The sequence below is a fragment of the Cyprinodon tularosa genome, unplaced genomic scaffold, assembly GCF_016077235.1.
Source record: "Cyprinodon tularosa strain WSP-4 unplaced genomic scaffold, ASM1607723v1 ctg83, whole genome shotgun sequence".
NCBI classification, from domain to species: domain Eukaryota; kingdom Metazoa; phylum Chordata; class Actinopteri; order Cyprinodontiformes; family Cyprinodontidae; genus Cyprinodon; species Cyprinodon tularosa.
The window spans coordinates 1,341,113-1,363,426 of NW_024039596.1; the positions used below are offsets into that span (position 1 = coordinate 1,341,113).

The window sequence follows — 22,314 nt, forward strand, 5'->3', positions numbered from 1 at the left end:
TGAGAGGGCATCGTTTGTATATATTATAGTCACAACAACACCTTTTTGGGGGTTCTTGTTTTTATTTTATTTTTGTTTTTTAGTCCTCCTGAAATCTTAAATTGCAATTATTTGAATAAAGGTCTTAACTTTGCTCTGAGTTGGATCACTTTTGGTTTATATGATATATGTTTGAGGGTGTTTTTATAAACTCATAGGTATGTATTTAATTCTATTTAATCTGACAACCCTTATATATGTTTCCTTAAATTTTGCCCCACCCCCCCTAAATCCTGCCACTCATGGAGATGTTTTTATGCAGGTACATCCGTCCACGAAAGCCTACTGCTACTACTTCAGATTGCTTGTTTTTGTATAGGTCCTAACTAAATAAGTGTGCCTCCTCCTTATACTCTTACTAACCATTTACTCTGCTGGTCTCACTTCTTCTCACCCTCCTTTACAAGCCATAGCCCCTCCCTCACCGCCTCCCTGTCCCCCTCAGATCTCCTCTATTGTTGTTTTACCAGGACAGACCTTTGGGGATTTTGTGTATATTAATGGAAGAGTGGTGTTGAAGAGTGTTTTGCAGTTATATATGGATTTGTTATGAATGTGGATATTCTGCCAGTTGAATTATTATTGTAATAATGATAATAATCATTGCATTTTTTTTTGGTTTGGTTGATTAATTCCTATGATGCAGTTGAAGAAGATGACATTGGTTTTTGTTTTCTTTTCTTTTTGAATAAACCACAATTTATATTTTTTGGGTGGGTGACAGCGGAGATAGAAATACATAATTAAATTAATAAATAAAAGAATATTTGAATTATTATCTTGTGGTGTGTTGTTTTCCAAAGAATTTCGAAACCACTGAATCCAGCAAAGAGCACCTATAGAAGGATTTGCAAAAAAATTATACATTTATGGGCAATTTTTTTTTCTTCAGATTTTGCTTTTTTTAATATTAGTTTTTAATTTGTTTTACAGATTTTATTTTCAAATATAATTACTTTCTAATGATATTTTTTTTCTTTTTGTGATTTCTTTATGCAGATAAAAAATTTATTTATTTATTTTTTTTTCTTTTCAGATCGTTTTAAGGATTGCATTAATTTCCAACGGCATTTCACAATTCACATGTTTCAATTCAACTAATATTCGAATTTTAAGCAAACTGTTAAAAGTTTTTAAAAAAAGAAAAAGCGAATTGGCCGTGATTCTATTTGGTTTGAAGTGAATAAACCACCAGTTTATGGCAGGCCGTTTTATCATAAAATCAGCTTATTCTGATTACCTGTAATTACTTCTAAGATATAAAAGAACAGTTTTGACCTGGAATAATTATTTTGACTATCCAGAATGATACCTTAAGATATCTGAATGTATATTGTGACAAGTGAAAAAATAACAATTCAAGATATCTTCAACCACATTATGGAGAATCAAAATGCCTTTTGAGAAATCTCAAATGAGGTCACCTGATATGTCATTTAAAGCTGCAGTCTGTAACATTGAGAAGAGAGCAGACTTTGACTGAAAATTTTTTGCAGCGGCAGTTTAAGCGGTGAGGGGGGGGCATAGGGACAGTTTTAGCCAATATGACAAAAAAGTGATTTTTAAAAACTTACAGACTTCAGCTTTAAAGAGACACACATCCAGAATTATAATCAAGATGTCTCAAAGTAAATTTTGACTAGTTAAAAGTACATTTTTTTATATCAAGCATCCTACCTTATTGTCCACATTACATCGTAACGCATGGCTGTAGCAAACAGGAAGTTGAGGCTGCAATGTAGCACGGATCACAGACCAGTAATGGAGCAAAGTTTCAATATGGTGTTGCAATCGGGGAAGCTGTTCTTAATTTACCGTGTCAGTTATAGCGATGTTGCTTCCAGCCATGATTACCCTCATAACAGGAACATCCAGGAAGCCGGCGACATCAGAACCAGCTGATTGGTCATGTAAGTAAAAGTTTGCTACATCAGAGCTGATTTCAAAGAGGTGTTTCCATTTCCCGTTTTGCGCTATAACTATTTTGCGAATTTTAGGGAATTCAAGTTTTGCTGTTTCCTTCAAGCTTTTCTGATGCGATCCTTTAAAAAGCACATTGGAGATGAAACAATTTGGACCATTCTAACTGCCATGAAAAAGTTGGATGTTAGTTGCATATCAACAAAGTAGTCGGATTTGTTTCAAATTTGCCCGCAGAGTAAAGGTAGCGAAAGTCCAGACCTTCTGTAACATCTGTAAAAAATTTTAAAATTTACAAAAAATCTGAAACATTGACACTTGAAAAATAGAATCGGACAATTTCAAATGTCAAAAATGTTTTTCAATGTTTTCACAAATGAATATGCAGGTGAAGGTTCCCAGTCACCCAGGTCATAGTCATTCCAAAAAAATTAAAAACAATCCATTGGACTTGGTTTCAAAAATTAATAATTTCAAAAAATAAAATCTTTAAAAAAAAGTTACTCTGAAACTTATTTTTTAATAAGACATTTTTTAAAGTTTTATATCTGGAATACAATTTTTACACATTTCTTTTTACAAAATCCGTTTTCTTTTTTGCGTTCTGCCTGCAACAATAATGGAGCAAAATTCACTCCATATAGATACCCCCCAAAATGTACAAGTCAACCAAAATATTTAAGTGCTGGTTGTTTATTTTTAGGTTTCCTTAGTTTTACTTCAGATTTACTTGTCCTTTTTTAGGCTAAGTGCTATTAGGCCTATTTTTTTGCCACTTGGGGGAGAGTTGGCCTAGTGGTTAGAGCAGTGGCTTGTGCTTTGAGAAGATTTCAAGTATTCGATTCGTTTCCCACAGCCAGGGGCGGATTTAGGCAATTTGGGGCCTTAGGTAAAGACAGGCAGGGGGCCCCCTGAGAAGAAAACCCATAAAACAGACCCATTCTACAGATACAGAAATGTTAATAGAATAGACATCCATTATTTGTTCTAGGTTTTGTCCCTAAAACTTTGTATCAATTTGACTGTATGATCTGGTTGAACTGTAAAGTGCCTTGAGATGACATGTGTTGTGAATTTGGCGCTATATAAATAAACTGAATTGAATTGTCCCTTTTTCCTCTCTATTTATCAGCATTCTGATGGCATTTTAGCCAAAGGATTTTTATCAAAAACATAATTAATGTGCACAAATAAGGAATAGTTGTATTAACTATACATGTAAACAGAGTTTTATGGGCCCCCCATGAACTTGGGGCCCTAGGCAACTGCCTAGTTTTGCCTAATGGTAAATCCCCCCCTGCCCACAGCCTGCACTCTGGGTTCCTGAGCATAACCCTTAACCCCACACTGCTCCTCGGGCGCCGCACAATGGCAGCCCACTGCTCCCCAAGGGATGGGTTAAATGCAGAGTGAATTTCCCCATTGTGGAACAATAAAGGGATTTACATAGTGGGCCTATTTTTTGCTACTTCACAAGTTTCTAAAGGATACCGATTCACTGGGATGTGGATTCTTTTTTTTTTTTTTTTTTTGACTCCTTACATACGTTTTTTTTTATGTTTTAACTCAAAGGTGAGTCTTTTTCTGCTCCTACCTGGATCACTGTCCTCGATCGCCCTATTCATACATCGTCTGGCTTTGATTCAGATGGAACTAAATTGTTTCTTCACACTCTCCCCAGCCAACGTAGTGAAGATGAAGAAGGCGAGATGGATCAGAGAAGAGAGGATTTTGCAGAGCACAGAATGTCCTGTAATGGTGCTCACCATCTCACAGCTGATTGCCAGCAGGTCCCCGGGCAGTTTAGCATCATGTGACTTTGTAATGAACCTAACAGATAAAACACCACTTAGGAAAAAGTTTCATGCAGCAGGGGATGTCTAAATTCTCTCTTCTTTTAGGTTGGATATGTTTTTGGATTAGCTAGAAATATCTAATTACAACAAATAATGCAAAAAAATGAACTCTTATTTCATTTCCTGTATTATTATCCTGAACTGACCTGCCTGTGAGGTTGTTTATTGTTAGTTTTTGAATGGAAAGAAAAGCAGGACTACAAACAGCCTCACTCCAGCTTTTATTTCTATTTTCTTTTTTATTATAACTGGTCAGACTGATATATTCTATGTTAGGAAATCATGTCTCTGCAGCTCTAGCAGTGGAATGCAGAGATGCAATAATACACACTCTCTGTAGACCTCTGCTGACAAACAGGGGAAACTGCAAAGCAACAGGAAGCCAAATTGTGACGGAGGAAGAATCAACTGCATGTGGATATAGGGCTGGGCGATATAGAAAAAAAGCTTATCGATAAAAAAAATGCATATTGATCGATATCGATAATTATTGAAAAGATTTGAAACCATATTTTATGTGCAGCTCTGCCTGGACTTTTTATAATATTGCTAAATGATTTAATTTTAATAAAAAACACAAACACAGACTTCGAATTAAATCTTTATTTAACCAACTTTTTTAACCATAACAGAATTGTTTTAAAGAAAAATAACTTAAGAGACCTGAGTTATGTTATTAAATACTGACAAAGAATAAACTAAAGTGACCAGAAAAGTGACCAAAATAAATATAACAAATAAATAAATAAATTTTTATCGAACTTTTATCGACCCTCTTTTTTTCTATTACGCCACACGTCTATCGATCGATATATATCGTTACTGAATTATCGCCCAGCCCTATGTGGATATTCTTGTTATTTAGGAATTAATCAAAACGCCTGCACTGAAAATTACCTCCAGAGTTTCTTATTAAATAGATTGGCACCAGCCAAGTCACACAGGAAATGAGGAGTGGGACTTTGATTTGAATCCGACTTGGTATGTGTAGAGGAGGGGGTCCTCCAGGTGCTAAAAAACATCGGCGTTCCAACTACAGGTTGCTCTGGTTCAAGCCGACAGAATTGACAAAGGCTCCTGGATAGTGTTAACAGTATTTCATGAATCACTGAAGGTTCATTGCCATTTTAAATCTTTTCTGTGGTTGCCATGACCTGGATCACTGTGAATTTGCACAAATATTTCTATCTAAAACATCTATTTTTAAAATCACAAAATTCTGGAAATTGTATGTATTTTTCACCTAATTATTTTTCTGTTTATAATCCACACCACTGAAAAATAATCACCAGAATCAGATAATCTTTAATTCAGTTACTTTTTTCCATTTTATTTTCCCCTCTAATGCTGGTTTTGACTTCTGTACTTAGTTTAAAAACTGACATCAAGACAGAGCTTGACCTTATCAATCCCATTTCAGATTTTTTTAAGCCCATGTCTGGACAGGAATATTAATGAACTGGCATAGCAGGGTCATAGAATTGAAAATAAAAAAATTGTAGTGCAGTATTTTTTTTTTCTCATGGTATAATTTCTGAAATGTGCAGCACTTGATTAATCTGAAGCTAGGCGTAGATCTTTTTTTCTTTGGCTCTTTTTTTCATTAGCTGAAACAATACAATACATAGGCAAAGTTGTAGCTTAGATCCCTTTAATTGTGACTGAATTATAAGGTTTATTTTGAGCAATCCATAATTTAGGCAATAACACACTCTGAATAATTGTATCTTTTGAATGAGCATACACTGAAGCATCAAAGAATTCATACCAATTGCAAGATTTTGTTAAACTTTAAAGACAAATTTGCATTTTTCAATTTGTTAGGGTTAATATTTATGAGTGTCAACATGAAATAGAACTAGCAGTAGGAAAACAACTTATTTTGGATAAATTGTTAATTAAATTAATTAACTATTGAATTTATATTGTAAATATGTTTCATGTAAGTATTTTTTGCCTTTTCAGACTGTTTTCAGGCGTTCCCACAATCCATGGCAGGCTACTAATAGCATGATAGCAATTTAATTATAAGATTCTATAAATCATAATTTTCAAGTATGGTAATGTTTCTAACATTAAAGAATGTTGTCTCCTCCAGACCATAACAAAAGGTTGAAAATCCAGGTTCAGAAGGTAAATGTCCCCACTTCATTTTGATTCTCAGACCTTACCAATATGGCGACCTTAATAACGCCCTATCGACGTTGCATTATACGTATGTGCTTTAACTATCGCGGGATTCAGGCGGTCAATGCCTGATATGAATAATGGCCGCCTTCGTAGCGATGGCCGGAACGGAAAATAACACAAAAGGCATGTTAGAGGTTTTCAGTTGACTGGAAAGACTGCGAGGCGCCGGTTAGCCCTTCCTACCCCCTTTACCGGACGGATGGGTGGAGGGGGTTTCGCCAAAAGATACAAGAAACGAAAAGAGACTTTAAAGGAGTATAGTGAAAGCTAAGTGGGGAGCTAGCGCTAGCTGGCTAACAACACAGTTGTCACTACCGGGGAACGAACCCGAGGAACCACAACAGCTGTGTGTCGGAAGGCCTGAATGAAACGGTGACTCCGCTGACTGATCAAACCGCCGGCCTGTCGCTAATATGAGCGGACCGGGTCAGGACAGCGAGCCTGAGGCGAAAGTCCTGCTTATAAAGCGGCTTTACAGGTGAGGAAGAGGCCGTCTACGCTAGCTAATAATGTCTTCTACCTGTCTGATTATTACTAATATTGATGATTATCTGGAGGTGTAGCGGAAACTACACCGAAATCTGTCGGTGGGGGGGTCGTTTTTTTTTCACAGACAAACGTTAAACTATCTGCTGTCTTGTTGATGCAGAGAAGTGAAACAGAAATGAAAGCTTTTGATATTTCAGAACAAACAAGCTCCTGTTTCTCGTTATCTACTAACGCTTCCTGTCCAGGGCTGTGGTGGAATCTGTGCACAAGCTGGATGTCATCATCGGCAGCAAGTCATCGTACAGAGAAGTCTTCAAGCCGGAGAACATCAGCCTCCGGAACAAGTATGTCCGGCTCCATTACTCATCTCTAGTCATAGCAGCTCTACCGGCTGAATTATTACTGCTGTTTGCAGATGACAGGTTCACTACGTTGCCTTTCAGGTTGGGATTGGTCTCATTTTGTAGTAAAGTGGCAGAAGAAAAGCAAAGCCATGATGTGTTCTCCTTTAACTAAATCTACAGATATTACATAAAAGATAAATTAACTCAGATATCTGATACAGCTGTGATTCTGAATACAGGATTGCTGTAACCCCACCTACTCCTTAAGGGCAGATTATACTTCTGCAACCTCACACATCAAATGTCGCTTGGATCTGGTCGCAAACCAGTTTTGCTGGTCTGCTTCTGCACTTTCGGTGTGGAATTTCTAGGGACGCACAGCTGTTTCCTGCCAAAGCGCAAGGGGGAGCCTATTCGAGAACTTGCAAGAACTTCAGTGGATGGTCACGAGAACTTCAATGGCGCCTGCCGGAGTGTTTATCTTTCAAAACAACAATGGCGCATCTGCAAGATATCACGGTCACAGAGATGGATCTAGGGTTGCTAGACATCCAAGAGGAACAGGTTCTGCTGACGGAGCAAACCTCCTCGATTAACCTTACATCTTAGTTGTCCATTGTAGTTGTTCCTCAGGTTTTAAAAATGGCGTGCCCTGACACTGCATCGAGAAGGACGAGCACACAGACAGCCAGAAAAGCATACCTAAGACCAATCACAGCTGCTTTTTGTCTGTGCACTTCCACTTGAGGTCTGCACGGGTTTGCGACCGTCCAACGTGTTGTCAGGATTTATTTGAGGTGCGTGATGATGGTTGCAGAACCTCTGCGTGGGGGGCGTGGTCGCACACAGAGGCAGATTTGACGGTTGCAGAGACTATGTGTCAGAATCATAAATTGGCCTTTAGATTATTAAATAAGGCACTGGGATACTACAGAAAATTATATCCTTTGTAGATGACAGGGGAAAAAATTGGTAAATATCTGCAAAACAAAAAGCAAATCCTCCTGGTGCAGGCTTGCCATGAACGCTTCGGACAGGAGCCGCCTGAACCCCAGATTCCACATGCTCCTTAGGCGCTTCACTCCACCCCGCTCACGTACAACCTGGTTTATGCTTAGAAACAAGGTCGTCTACGTATGCTTTGCAATTAAAGGGCTGGTTATCCTTCCGCAGCAGTGTGTCTCAGTGAGCTTGATATTTTTGGTATATGCCCAATATTAAAGCGTGGTCTGCGCTATGCTATTCCACGCCACAACGCAAGAGGGACAATTACCAACTAGCTGTGGGTCTAGATACGGCCGAGGCGGTGAGGAAGTGGGGACAAGGGTCCCAGCTTTCTCACGCACTTCGATCTTCTATCTGGTTCGTCTTGATGAGTCATTTTTCACAATTGCGGTCTTACAAACAAAACAAGCCAGTAAGGTACCAAACAGGAAATGCGCATAGTGTAGAGCGGATGTAGATTTGACCAATCAGAGGCCTCCTATCTGCGGTCACCTACAATTTTGGGGAGGTGCACCAAAGTGTCTGCAGAAGGGGACCGCAGACAGTGCTGCAGATGGCTTCGCTGGGAGGAGAGAAAGCAGGCCTCTGATTGGTCGATTCTACACTAGTGGCTTGGTTTTTTTCGACAGTAGGCTGACAGGAAAGGGTGTATGAGATAAAGGAAGAGACATGCGGCAAAGGACCACGGGTCGGATTTGAACGAGGGTTGGCTGCGTCGAAGACTAAGGCCTCCGTACATGGGTCGTGCACGCTAATCGCTGTGCCACCTGCACTTCCATAGTCAATGCTTTCTGCTTCGCATTGTTCATGTAACTCCTCCTTCATAATGCAGTGCCCTGTGACATCTATGTTATTAGTAAACGCTGTTGGGTAGCAACAGCCTATGGCAACAGCGGGCCGCTGTGACAGCAAATCCCATAGTGCTTTGCGAGGAGAGCTCTCTGTGCAAAGCATTCTGGGATATGTCTGCCTCTTCTGAGGCCTTTCTTTTCTTCTCATACACTTCATAGACAGTTTTTCTCTTAAGACCCTTGGCCATTTTCTAAGAACCGCAGTGAGAAAGGTGAGCTTCAATGACTGTCTGAAACCGTAGCTAAAGATGGCTAACGGTTCGAGCACGTAGGACAGCCTTAAACAAACACATCACCAGAAATATTGACATTTAGGAGGACCACTTATTTAGATGATCCACCTGGAAATAAACGATCGTCCTCCATACTTTTAACTGATGCTAACACGCTTGCTTTTTTGTTTTTGTTTTTTAGCTTACTTAATGAATTTTTATTTATTTTTTTTAAATCGTAAGCGAAATCCATAAATAAAAATAAACATTTTTAATTAATCAGGATAACTGTTGTTAAAAAAAAGAAAGAATTCTGAATTTAGTTAGGGAATATAAGTACCGGTATTTTTTTTTATGTCATCCGACTTTCAATAAATCAGCAAATAAAATAAACGTTGTTGTATCTATGTTAGGGGTTAATGGCAAACAGTTACTAGGAGAAAAGAAAATGCTTCCTTTGGGCCACATGAGCTTATATGATTTTTTTTTTAATGACTTGACCCCTTTCTGCCTCTTTTGTAAAAAAAATTCTTATGATACATTAAACAACAAGCATCACCAAAAACATTATACAGGTCCAAAGAGCCTGAAGGGTTCATTAGGGATGGATCAGACTGACATTATGAAAACCATCAACTTGCATTAAAGGGATCAGCTTCTGTATGATGTTATGAAATAAGTTCTAAAGCATTTAAAGTCTTTTTCCCCAATCATATTAGCAACATTTTGGTTTTATGTGTGCAACCTAATTTTACTATTGAATTTCTAGCTGTTGTGCTTAAAATTTCATCACCAAATCAGACGAGGCAAGTTTATTTATATAGTAAATTGTAGTTGTGGGCAGTTCAAAGTGCCTACATTAAAGAAATAAAATGCTGAAGTGGCATAAAGGTGATAGAGACAACTAAGAAAAAAAAAACCCAAAATGATTTATAATATATCCTCAGAAAAGTGTGACTGCAAATGTGACTAATATTGTTTAGCTCAGTCAAACGCCATTCTAAATAAATACGTTTTAATCTTGACTTGCGGCACCTGAAGGGTCCAGAAATGTTAGCGTTTTATGGGAATTTGATTTCAGATTAATCCAGGATAAAAACTTTATGCTGCAGGATATTAGCTAAACCTTCAATGTGGAATATTGCAATGGAAATATCTCTTGATATATGTGAATACATTTTGATGGTGCATCTGTAAAGTTTTTACTGTGCCAAATTTATGTTGTGGACTTATCACAAAAGTTGACAATTCATTTTTCTATTAGATAATTTTTTTTTTTCATCCAATTAAAGGTAAAGGGGGAATTTTCTTTTTCTGGGGGGATTATCTAAATAAGTGGTCTTCCTAATTGTCAATCATTCTGGTGATATGTTTACGTAAGGCCGTGCTACGTGCTCGTCCCCATTTTCACTTACCGGAGGTGAGTCTGACATAGTGCGTCATGGTTCCTAGTTTTCAAACCCGCATGCAGAGCTCACTAAGGAGACTGGTAAGGCAGATTTACGATTGTTTATTTTAACAACACAAAAAAAAAAAAAAAAAATGATACGCAGAGTTTCTTTGCGGTGTAACTAAAGGAGCATGAGGCACACTGCAACGGAGAGCCAGAGTCCTTAAAGGCTTAAGTGCTGTGTATACTCCTGCAGCAGTGTGTCGCAGGTATGATGCAGATATTTTCGATTTATGCTTAATTTTAAAGCCTGGTTTGCGTAATGTTATTCCACCCCACAACGTAGCGCTGCATGTTTTTGCTTTGGGTGCAAACCAACAGACCGTCGCAGTAGCGTCCTGCAAGGTGCCTGGGATAGTGTAAGAGGTGGACCAGGCGTTGTGGACGGCACTACAGCCAGAAATTCTGCCATTACCCACACAACCCATGTGGGAAAACATCTCGGCTGACAAGCCTATAGTGTAGAGCAGGCGTAGAATTGACCAATTAGAGGCCTCCTTTCTCTCCTGCTTGTGACGCTATCTGCGGCACTGTCTGTGGTCACCTACAATTTTGGGGAGGTGCACCTGAATGTCTGCGGGGGGTGTGGGGTGCGAGTGTGTATATGGAAATTAGAGCTTCCTTTGCTGCACCATCCATTATATAAATCTATGGTCACTCACCAGTTCACCTGCCAACGTTAAGGTGGTCATTTGTTTGTTTAATGTATGTTTTTGTTCTTCACAGGCTGAGAGAGCTGTGTGTGAAGTTGATGTTTCTTCATCCCGTCGACTATGGCCGCAAGGCTGAGGAGCTGCTCTGGAGGAAGGTTTACTATGAGGTCATCCAGGTTATCAAGACAAACAAGAAGGTAAAAACTCAAAAAATAAAATGTTTCCTATGAGCCTGACCAGGGGTCTGAAGCTTGAACGAAATGGGGACTGAAACTTGCTTACTTGACTTTGGCTGGTGATTACCTTAAAGGAATAGTACACCCAAAACATGATTAGCCTTCATTTTCTACTCACCCCCATGCTGAACAACACTCTGGAGTACTTTTTTGATATCTCAAATGCATCTGGAGATCTGGGAGGCTTCTTGCTGTCTGCTGACATTCAAATAATGGAGGTCCATGGTGCCCGAGACAGAAAGGTCCATAAAAGTCCACAAAAAACGTGTCAATATTCCTCCATACTGCTCGTCCAATGTATTCCAAGTGTCCTGAGTGGGTAGCATCCAGAATTTACTCGAAACGAAGTCATTTAGAATGTTTTTAGAGCATAAACAGTAGTGTATAGGATTTCCTGAAAGCGCGCACATGCGCGATCACGACGCTACGGAAGCCGGCAGACCAAACCAGATGAAAGTGCGCATTCAGCGTCTGCTCTGCCAATAATGCAAGCATAGAAGAAGAAATGTGCTGTTTACCTGTGCAAAGAAAGAAACAACGAAAGAAAAATGTCTGAGGACTTCAGTGTTGAGGAAGAGCATGAGTTCTTTGCCGAGCTGAATGTGCTGGTTTGGTCTGCCGGCTTCCGTAGCGTCGTGATCGCGCATGTGCGCGCTTTCAGGAAATCCTATACACTACTGTTTATGCTCTAAAAACATTCTAAATGACTTCGTTTCGAGTAAATTCTGGATGCTACCCACTCAGGACACTTGGAATACATTGGACGAGCAGTATGGAGGAATATTGACACGTTTTTTGTGGACTTTTATGGACTTTTTGTGGACTTTTATGGACCTCAAAATACTTCAAGCCAGACAGCTGCAAATATAGCCAATAGGTTGACTGAAGACATTAACAAATGGAGACTGACCAGCAAACACCCTGTAGTTGTTACAGACAACGCTGCAAATATGCTTTGTGCAGTGGAGATAATGCAGCTCATGCATGTCTGCTGTGTCCCCACTGTGTCATGTCGGCTGGTTCGAGTGAGGCCTTTTCACTTTTCACAATCAAGTTTGCACTTTCAAGACAGTTTTGTTCACCTCTCATGTTTAAACTGTCCGATTTACAAGTTTGCACTTTGTGTTTAATATGACAGGATAAAAAAAATGCATGAGTATTTTGAAACACAGTTGAACCACTTTCATTATGGTAAAAATCGTGTGGAAAAATTGTGTAGAATAAATCGAAATTAATCGATTTAGAACTGTATGAATCAAAATCGAATCGATTTAGGACTTTGGCCAAAATACCCAGCCCTACTCTGTGGTCATATTTAACTATCAGTGGGTTTTGGATCTCTGATGTCACTGGTGAGTTTGAATCAAGTAGATTTGAGAAACTGTTTACACATCAGTGAATTATGAGGTACACAGTCATGCTGTTGTGATACAGGTTTGTAAATTGTGTTGCATGCATGCAAAGTTTACTTTACCTTTTCAAGACTTATTAAAGGCCTGAACACAGGTTGCGTACGACTTTTTCATCTCCGATCCGATTTTTTTTTTCCATGTCACGCTGACTGTGTATAGATAGGCTCCGACTAGGCAGGGGGAGCAGATCTGCACAGATTTTTTTTTTTTTTTTTACTCCCATCTCTGTTATTTCCCACATTTGACTTGGACAGATTATTAGTCATTAAATAAATACATTTAAAAAACACAGACGCATTCTATAAAGCAAAGCCCCACTTAAAGCTGCAGTCTGTAACATTGAGAAGAGAGCAGACTTCGACTGAAAATTTGAAGAAAAACAGGTTTCACGCCACTCCCCCACCCTCTCTGCTTCACTCATGCCCCACCTCCAAGCTCCACCCCTCTCACAGCATCTGCGCGGCTACCGCATGCTACCAGAAGCGTCCAAGCAGCGTACGCGGCATGGAGTGTGAACTGGTAAGAGCGATAACACTCACCTCCAAGCAGCTAGATATAAGATGCTGGTTATACCGAAGTTTGCCGTGTGAGCAGTTGTCGGCAGGGGCAGTAAGGGCAGTTTCTCTTTCGCTGGTGGCTGTCGCTCCGCCATGACTTCCACGTGTGTCCTCCTGACTGCTGCAGCCGGGCGCTGCGGCAGGTTAAGCGGTGAGAGGGGGGGGGCGGGAATCAGCGTGGGTGAGCTGTGATTGACACTCCATCAGACGCTCCTCTGGCTGTGATTGGTTGTTTTGGCTCGTCCCGAATTATTCTTTCCAGATTGAAATACAGGCAGTATGCGGGACCAATTGAAGCAGTTTTTTTCACAGGTTACATATCACATGTACTGCTGTCTGGGCATAGGGACAGTTTTAGCCAATATGACAAAAAAGTGATTTTTTAAAACTTACAGACTTCAGCTTTAACGAGTCGGTGCAGCATCTCAAACCAGAACGGATAGAGAACGTTCGTATATTAAAAACATAATGAGACATGCGTCTAAAGAAAAGGTAAACGCAGAAATTAACGCAGTGGGGCGGTTTCTATGCTGACTGAGGCACAGAGGTGATTCTCAGAGAGAGATCTGGAAAGATTATCCAGTTTTTTTTTGTTTTTGTTTTTTCATAAAGAGGTGAGAGAGAGAGATGCTGCAGTTACCTGCTCTGTCTGCACCTCGTTTTTTTTTTGCTCAACAAGGATCACTATTTCACTATAACCCCTTTATTTCTCCTCCTGAAGTTTTTTTTTTTTTGAGATTGATAAACTGTTCTTTCTCTCTGTCGTTGTTTTTGTGAGGCTCAAAGAGGATCAATACTTTATCTGTTTTCTGTCCACCTGAACTCCCATAATGCGTAAAGTATTATTTTTTTATGTTTCATTCATTGTTTTTGCACCAGTCTGTCCCGCTTACTATATACACGATGTGTGACTCCAAAACTGACTCTTTCCCCATGCAATTAACAGATTTTATTGTATTTCCCCAAAAGTGGATATGTTTTACTTTGTAACCGTGTCTCTCTTCCTCTCGGACCAATGAAATTGTTGCGTAGTCTGACTAAAATAGACCTGGGATCTATCGCAGTCAGAGCTACGCAGCCCCCTTGCGTAAAATCGTGTAGAGTGGGATCATAACCATTGACTTTCAAACATCTCTAAACACCATGACTTCGTTCGACACGATTTCCTGTCAGATCAGATTTTGTTTTCCAGCCTTTAAGCTCCACAGGTTACCCTCATATTTAATAAGCTTGAGTAAGTTTTGCTGCACTTCACTATATTTACTCTTTCATCACATAGTTGGTACCTCAGGCTAATAGCTAATCTATTTAAGCTGATTCTGTCCAAGCTCAAACTGAACCACCGTTCGCCCTGATCATGGCTTCTCTGTAAGTAAATAACTCGGTTAAAGCAGTAGAGCTTCATGAGATTCAACTAAACATTTTAAACAGATTTTTACCTGATTTTATAACAACCTGGATCAAATTAAGATGTTCCCATTTTTTTAATGACACTAGTTTGCTAGTTTGTTTAAACTTGAAAGCTCCTGACTAAACCTAACCGGCTCGGAAAAATCTTGTTTGTAGCTCACTGAGGACGATATTCTGTCAATTGCAGTAATTTAGGTTCTTATCTTGGTTTTATATAGCTGTTTCTGTTTTTATTTTTTATTTTTTCTCTTTTAGATTTGCATATTTGGGCTAAATCCTTTTCTGTATTTCCAGCACATCCACAGTCGGAGCGCCCTAGAGTGTGCTTACAGAACTCACCTCATCGCCGGCGTGGGTTTCTACCAACATCTGCTGCTCTACATCCAATCACATTACCAGCTGGAGCTGCAGGACTGCATCGATTGGACGCACGTCACCGATCCTCTCATTGGTGAGACCTCTCCTCCAAACCAACGAATCTTTCTTTCAACGCTCAGTGAAGATCGGTGTGTTTTTGCTCTATTTCAATACAATGCGATGATTAGCCGATTGTGGCTAATAAGATCCAGATAAAAATCAACCAATCAGTCCATTTTCATTTGTTTACAACCTTCTACTGTTTTAGACTCTGTTTTAGAGTAAAATTATAAAGAGAAAACCACCTTCTGACCTCTTTGTAAAGTGATTTAAAACTGTAAAACTAATCAACACTAACCCAGCATGATGGCATCAGCAACTTTTGTTTTTTTATGACCGAAATTGCGGAAAACAACTCGCGAAGTTTGACCCGCTAGAAGATCGAGGTGCGCGAGAACGCTGGGAGCCTTTTTCCACCTGGATCTCCGCTCTTTTTGACCCTCATGTCCCTCCGTCGTCGGACTAAACTCGCCTCCACTTCCTCGCCGCCTCGGCCGTATCTAGACCCACAGTGTGTAGCACAGACCACGCTTCAATATTGAGCATAAATCAAAAATGTCTGCATCAAGCTCACTGCAACAAACTGCTGTAAGAGTATAACCAGGAAGCGAGGTAGGAGGGCAAAATAGGTTTAGCGCCACCGCAGCACAGGAGGGAGAATTACGCCCAGGAACAAATGGATAAAAATAGACCGGAGGAAAAAAAAACATGAATCGATTCTCTTGCGGACGTATCGATGCATTGGATCGTCGGCTGTTGGATCGATGCATCGATACAAAACGATTATTATTTACACCCCTACCGCTAACTTTCTGCAGTGCTCCCTTCGCACTGGTAAAAAAAGCTTAGTCTGACCCCCGCTGGTGGGGGCCTGCTGATGCCATCGTGCTGGGTTAGCGTTGATTATGTCACTATTTATGGTTGTCTGAACTTTCTCTGGGTGTTTTTCCTTTCTGTTCTTGTAAGAAGGATTTGTGTGTGAAAACTGAACATATGGTTGATCTGACTGGTCAGTTTGCTCCGTGTTAGAAAATCCTGGAAGCACACAACTACACGCCACGACGGCGCAACCTATTCACTGTTGGAGATTAGTGTTTCTTTTCTTTCAATGTGCCGAGTAGGGCTGAAACGATTCATCGAGTAACTCGAGTAACTCGATTACAAAAAATCCTCGGGGAAATTTATCTGCCTCGAAGCTTCGCTAAATTTATTGTATTGTAATAAGCAATGCTGTTAAATACGCAGCACACTGGTCTAGCCGGAGGGTTTTTGTGTTGCACAACGCTACCACTTCCGTTAGTGCCTGGAGCGCTTGTGCTAAGTTTGTAGCTATGGAGGGAACCGGAGAAAGCTCAGAAGGAGAACCCTGAAAGCGACAAAAAATGTCAAAAGTTTGGGAACATTTTAGGCTAAACAGAAAGGACAACACAGCGCAATGCATCCACTGCAAAGCAGAATTGGCGTACCACAACAGCACGACATCAATGTTGCAGCATCTGAAGAGAAAACACCCGCTACATGCATCCAACTCGTACACGGTTGCCAACAGGTAACGTTTATGTTCTCTTTGCTAACTACGTTGTGTGATAATCTGCCATGTTATAGATGTAAATTGAGGCACATTATTTTGCTAACGTTACATCTAAACATAGCGGTTACTTAACCGGGTGTAGTGTAAATTGTATGTGAGGGTGGAACTGAGAGAAATTATGCAGGACTTAATGTAAGTTTGTTAATAAAAATACGCAGCAACAGATTACAGGCAGCTGAAAAGCATTTATTTATTGGTGTCTTTCCATCCTGAAAAGTTACAGTCTTTTCTTCTCGCTACTGTTATGTATGAATTAGAAATTTTTGATTAATATTTTTTGTAGTAATTCTATATTTGTTTATACCTAAGCAATCAAGAATAAATAATAGCATCGTTTTAATAAAAATAGCAACATTTTTGCATTTTATCATGACTAGTTAAGGCTGCAGAACTCTGTACAAACTCAAACCTTTACATTTAGACATTTTTATAAGCATATTTGTGAGCCTGCCACTTTATTATTTGAATATAATTTCATATCTTATAACTTTTCTTCAGGTTAAAGCAAACTACTGTTACAAGTAAACTTTCTAAACTACAAACATTTAACTGTTATGGATGCTCAAAAAGGAGCTATTGGACTGATCTGGACTAACTGGTGTTATTGCAGATTTGCCAATAGTTTATTTTATAATTTTTTTTTATCCGATTACTCGATTAATCGTAAGAATAATCGATAGATTACTCGATTACTAAAATATTCGTTTACAACAGCCCTAGTGCCGAGTAAAACCCACATTCTAGCTTCTCAGTTAGCTTCCCTCAGTTCTGCAGAAGGTAGATGAGCTTCCCGTTTCTGAGGCTGATCAATAGCATAAGCCTCAATCAGGACCCACAGCCAATTCCTGGGATTTAAAAAGGAACATCCCCATCAGGAACATTGTGTTACACTAATAATTAGAACAGGTAAAAGCTTTTTCAAACGAGTTTCTAAAGAAAATGTCATGCTGACTCTTCTTTGACGTGGATTATAAATACTCATTTTTTATATCTGCTAACAGTATAGTAGGGTTGTCAAAAGTATCGAAACTCAAAAAAGTATCGATACTGAAATGTTGTATCCGGATACAATACTCGTTTTTATAAAGTATCGATACAGTGCCGTCACCAGTGGCACCTAAGCAGTCATTCATCTAAAGTGCAGAATAGAGGACAATGCACTTTCTGAACACTGTGTGATTGAATAATTCTCTGCACTTTTCAGTTTCAGACTTTTTTTTTGTAACAGGTGCAGCTGCTGAGAATTATTTTTGTTTCTTAACTGGTTTGGCTAGCATCATTGTTATGTGTGCAAAGCATAGCCAAGGAAGGAACACTTAATTTGAATTTTATAAGTTTTTTATCAAGCTTGCTTAATATTATGCACAGCATACAACCTTTATTGTGTTTATTTATTGTATTTTATTTATTAATGAAAATATTTCTGTTGAATTTTGGAGTCTTTGTTTTTATCCTTGTGGTATCGAAAATGGTATCGAGTATCGAATATTTTCTTTAGTATCGGTATCGAGTTGAAAAGTTTAGTATCGTGACAACCCTACAGTATAGAGTATTTCCTGTCAATTTAAACTCTAAAACCGATCACATTAAGTTCTGCAGCCTGATGCGTCTTTTAGTTTCTGTCCTAATCTTCATAGTTCTTCATACCTCGGCCCGTCAACTATTGAGCTGCTATAAGTGGAAAAGAGACACAAACAACTGAAGCTGAGGAGCCTTAACAGCACATTTCTATTTCTGTTTTTTTTTTTTTTTTTCTGGATGTAAAGCTCTAATAAACTTTTACACACCTAAGAGGGAAACTTGTTTTTTGAGAGGAGCTAAATTTGCCACATGGCCTCAGTTGAGTCATTTTTTTGTCACTGTTCTGTTTTATTTTCTTTAAAAAAAAAAAAAACTCTTCAATGAAAACTTCTGGCTAATGTTTAATTAGGGTTATAGGTTTATTATTTAATCTTCTAACAAGCTATAAACCGATACTTCAGCCGCCTGCTCCTTTATGGAGGGAATTTTGTTCCTTTATTGTCAGAAGCAAAGAGCATGTTTTGTAAATAGAAATTTGAAAAATGTCCAAACCAGTAATGTAACTGAAAAATCAAAAATAGGTTTCAAGAGTACTTTTACTGATATCTTAATTTTTCCCTTTTATTTATCTGTTTTCCTTTTTTTTTTTCGAATTTCTTATGAAGTTTTACTAATAGCATTCTTTTCAAATCGCATTTCATAAATCCTAAGTTCTTCTCTTCAAGCCCAACAGAAACGCTCTACTGGTCGCACACATTGGCCAATTTAAATGTTTTTGCTCATGTCCGTTCACGTCAATCTTCACTCCTCCCCCTGAATTGAAAAGAACCTGATCTGTAAAACACATTTTAAGAATTATGCAATTTGTCAAACTCAATCTGAAAAAGAAAAAATATAATTAATAAAAATAGTGGGGGGAAAAAATCTGGAAAAACAGCAAAACTTTTTTTTTTTTTTTTTTATTAAAACAGTTTTTCTTTTGTGTGGTTTGAATTTTTTCGAATGTCAACTTAAAAAAAAAAGTGTTCTTTAAATGCAAAAGTAATGAAAAAAATTCACTCCATACCAGGAAATGGAGAAAGAACAATCGTAATCTGGAGTTAAAAATCAATCTAAAAAACTGCAAAAGCGCGTATCAGAGACCATTTAGGCTCATGTCAAAATAATCTTATTTGAATTTACTTTAAAATAACTATCGGTCAATCAGAATCAGAAATGCTTTATTTATCCTTTGCAGGAAATTATTTTCTTGCAGTGCAGCCACAGAAGGCTGAAAAATAAGATCGTAAGTAAAATAGAGGACAATAAAATAATATAAGTAGGCAGAATAGAATAAGTAAAATCACAATTTCAAAAGAAAACAAAATTACAACCTACACAGTAAAGTTGCACCCTTCCCAAATAAACAGTGTGAAATAAGACATAAGAATACAATAAGATAAGGTCTATCTGAACTGATAACCAGTGGTTAGATATTATTGAAATGATGAATATATGCCCTGGTATCCTTTTGGACCGTAGATCTAATTGTTTCTAATCTGCTCGTTTCCAACAGGTCGAAAGAAGCCGGTCTCCGCCTCGCCCAGAGAGATGGAGTGGGCTCAGATGGCCTGTCATCGCTGTCTGGTCTACCTCGGAGATCTGGGTAATAACACGTTAATACTGTATTTAATCAGCTCCTGACTCTCCCATCCCTGTAAAGGAGTGAGGCAGAGGGTTTTATCCAGCGTGGGAAAAAATTGGCTTCATAATACAGAAGTAACTGAGAACAGGCTGTGTTTGGTGTGAGGTTTTCTTCCAATTATTTAATATGTGAAAATAGTTTTATGCTTGAGGTGTATTTTTATTTGGAAACTAAAAAAAGACTGGAACTACAGTTTTAATATCTTATTTTCACGATTTATGCTGTTTTTGTATTATTTTGATTCTGTCTTCAGCTCGCTATCAGAATGAACTTGCTGGAGTAGAAGCTGAACAGCTGGCAGAGAGATTTTACCACCAAGCCTTGTCTGTAGTGCCCCATGTTGGTGAGTCTCTTCAAGGCTTTATGAAAACCTCCTACTTTGATTTGGCAAGAAAACAGCAGGTTTAAAGGTACGCATGTTGTGTGGAGGAGGCCTGAGCCACATCGCTTTGAGCTGCTGCCTCAGAGAACATTTTTGTCAAATAGAAATTAAGTTTCACTTCTTTTAGACTAGAAATTTAAATGTATTTGTTTAGCACATAAAAACACATGTTGAAAAAAGTGCTGCACAGTTCAATGGAATAAAACACCGATGGGAACAATAAAAATCAATAGAAAACTAAAACAAATACCATATTTTCCAGACTAATCCATATTTTTTTTTAAAGTGGTGTTTTTTTTAAAGCCGCCTAAAAACCTAATTTCTACATTTGTTAATATAACTTTCTCTGTATTCCATTTTAACTGAACAATAGCTTAATCTACAGGGTTCCTGCGGGTCCTTAAAAAGTCTTAAAAGGCATTGAATTCTTCAAAATAAAACTAAGGCCTTAATTGGTATTAAAATGTCTTAAATCAGTCTTTCGTAGGTCTTAATTTTAAAAACATAAATAGGATTGTTTTTATTATGATTTCTTTTTGTAATCAAAATAAGACATTAAAATTGACCTTTTTTTTTATTTAAAAAAAATAATAGCTCGCCATTATTGGTTAAGTCCCGATAGCGGAACCAATAAAAGCGTTGTTGCGGCCGGGACATTTGGGAGATGCGCTATTTTATTTTTGTCTGGAAAATATGAGCAAGTGTAAATGTAACCAAAATTGTCTCCAGCCAAGCGTTTTCTCCATGGCTAAAACCAGGGAACATACATGAGGCTCAGTGGATTTTGTGCAAGAAGTCATTCAAGCTCAGAACGATGGGAATTAAGGCAGTGGAGTCGCACATGCGAAGCACGAAACACAAAGCGTCAAAATGGAGTTACAGAGAAACAGCCGGTATTTCTCAGTTTAGTTCCACCCTTGTCTCTGCAACGCCTCCACTTATCACCAAATCAAACATACTAAGAAAACCATACAAAGAAAAATAGCTGCAAAAAAGACTTAGCACTGGTTATGTTGGGGCTTTAAAACTGATTTGTTTTGTTCCCTGCTAAAACAAAGTTTGTGAATTCAGTTTAATTGTTAAAATATATCTGTCATTTGTGTGTTTTTAGCTTTCTTCCTGTATGGGAAGCTTTTCAAAGTTTGAAACATTAGTGCAGTGGTTTATGTTAAAATAAACCTTTGGGTTAAGTTTTCGCAAGCAGGTTTTTCTTGTGTTTCTTGTGAATTTGGTCTTAAATTTTTATTTCAAGTGGCATTAAAGTCTTGAATTTAACTTGCTGTATGCTGTAGGAACCCTGTCAAAGATGTAAATTGTGGATTTTGACTAAACAGATGTTAGCAGCAGCCAAGTATACATCATCCTTTGCGACAACGTGATTGGCCAGCCCGTTTTGGTCGATTTTTGAGCGGTTGAGGTTGGGATGGGAAATGGATTTATTCTCATGTGAATTTAAGCAAAGAAAATCAGCTTTCAGGCCAGGTTAAAGCCGCACTATCTGTTATTAAATTTCCCCATATCTAAAATGGATCAAGGTTTATAACGCCCCGTTTTAAACATTAGTTCTAAATATTAACCACCTTTTTTCACAGGAATGCCTTTTAACCAACTGGGAACACTAGCTGGGAGCAAGTTCTACAACGTTGAAGCAACCTACTACTACTTACGATGGTGAGGGTTGATTTCCAGTTTAAGCCAGATAATCGAAAAACAAGAGGATTAACGGATCTTTATTCTGACCGCAGCATCCAATCAGATACTCCGTTTGAGGGCGCCTATGGCAACCTGAAGCGCCTGTTCGACAAGGCAGCCAAGATGTACCACCAGGTGAAGAAGCAGGAGATGAAGAAGCTGTCCCCGTCCCGCCAAAGGTGATGAGCGCTGTAAAGGTTATTTTTTTCACCCGAAACTCTTTAGTTTTTTTAAGCAAATGGGGGAAATTTTACAGGTTTTAATTGGCTTTCTCAGGTCCTAAATTTATTTTACCTGAAAAAGGAAAGTGTGTTCCATTTCCACTCAGTCATCAATTCTCCACCTCAGTCAGCATCTGCAAGTCCGGACAAAATAAAATGATTTAAACACCTAAAAAACATGA

General features: G+C 38.6%; 1 protein-coding gene across 1 annotated transcript in view; it reads left to right on the top strand.

Annotated features, from left to right (window-relative positions):
* Positions 1 to 6,053: 6,053 nt before the first annotated feature.
* smg5 (SMG5 nonsense mediated mRNA decay factor) overlaps positions 6,054 to 22,314 on the top strand; it is a 42,859-nt gene continuing 26,598 nt past the window's right edge. Inside the window, exons 1-8 of the mRNA XM_038272428.1 lie at positions 6,054 to 6,483; positions 6,740 to 6,838; positions 11,083 to 11,206; positions 14,919 to 15,075; positions 19,709 to 19,798; positions 20,091 to 20,180; positions 21,812 to 21,890; positions 21,965 to 22,090. Coding sequence (XP_038128356.1) covers positions 6,419 to 6,483; positions 6,740 to 6,838; positions 11,083 to 11,206; positions 14,919 to 15,075; positions 19,709 to 19,798; positions 20,091 to 20,180; positions 21,812 to 21,890; positions 21,965 to 22,090 — 830 coding nt within the window. The 5' untranslated portion in view covers positions 6,054 to 6,418. The remainder of the gene's footprint in view (positions 6,484 to 6,739; positions 6,839 to 11,082; positions 11,207 to 14,918; positions 15,076 to 19,708; positions 19,799 to 20,090; positions 20,181 to 21,811; positions 21,891 to 21,964; positions 22,091 to 22,314) is intronic.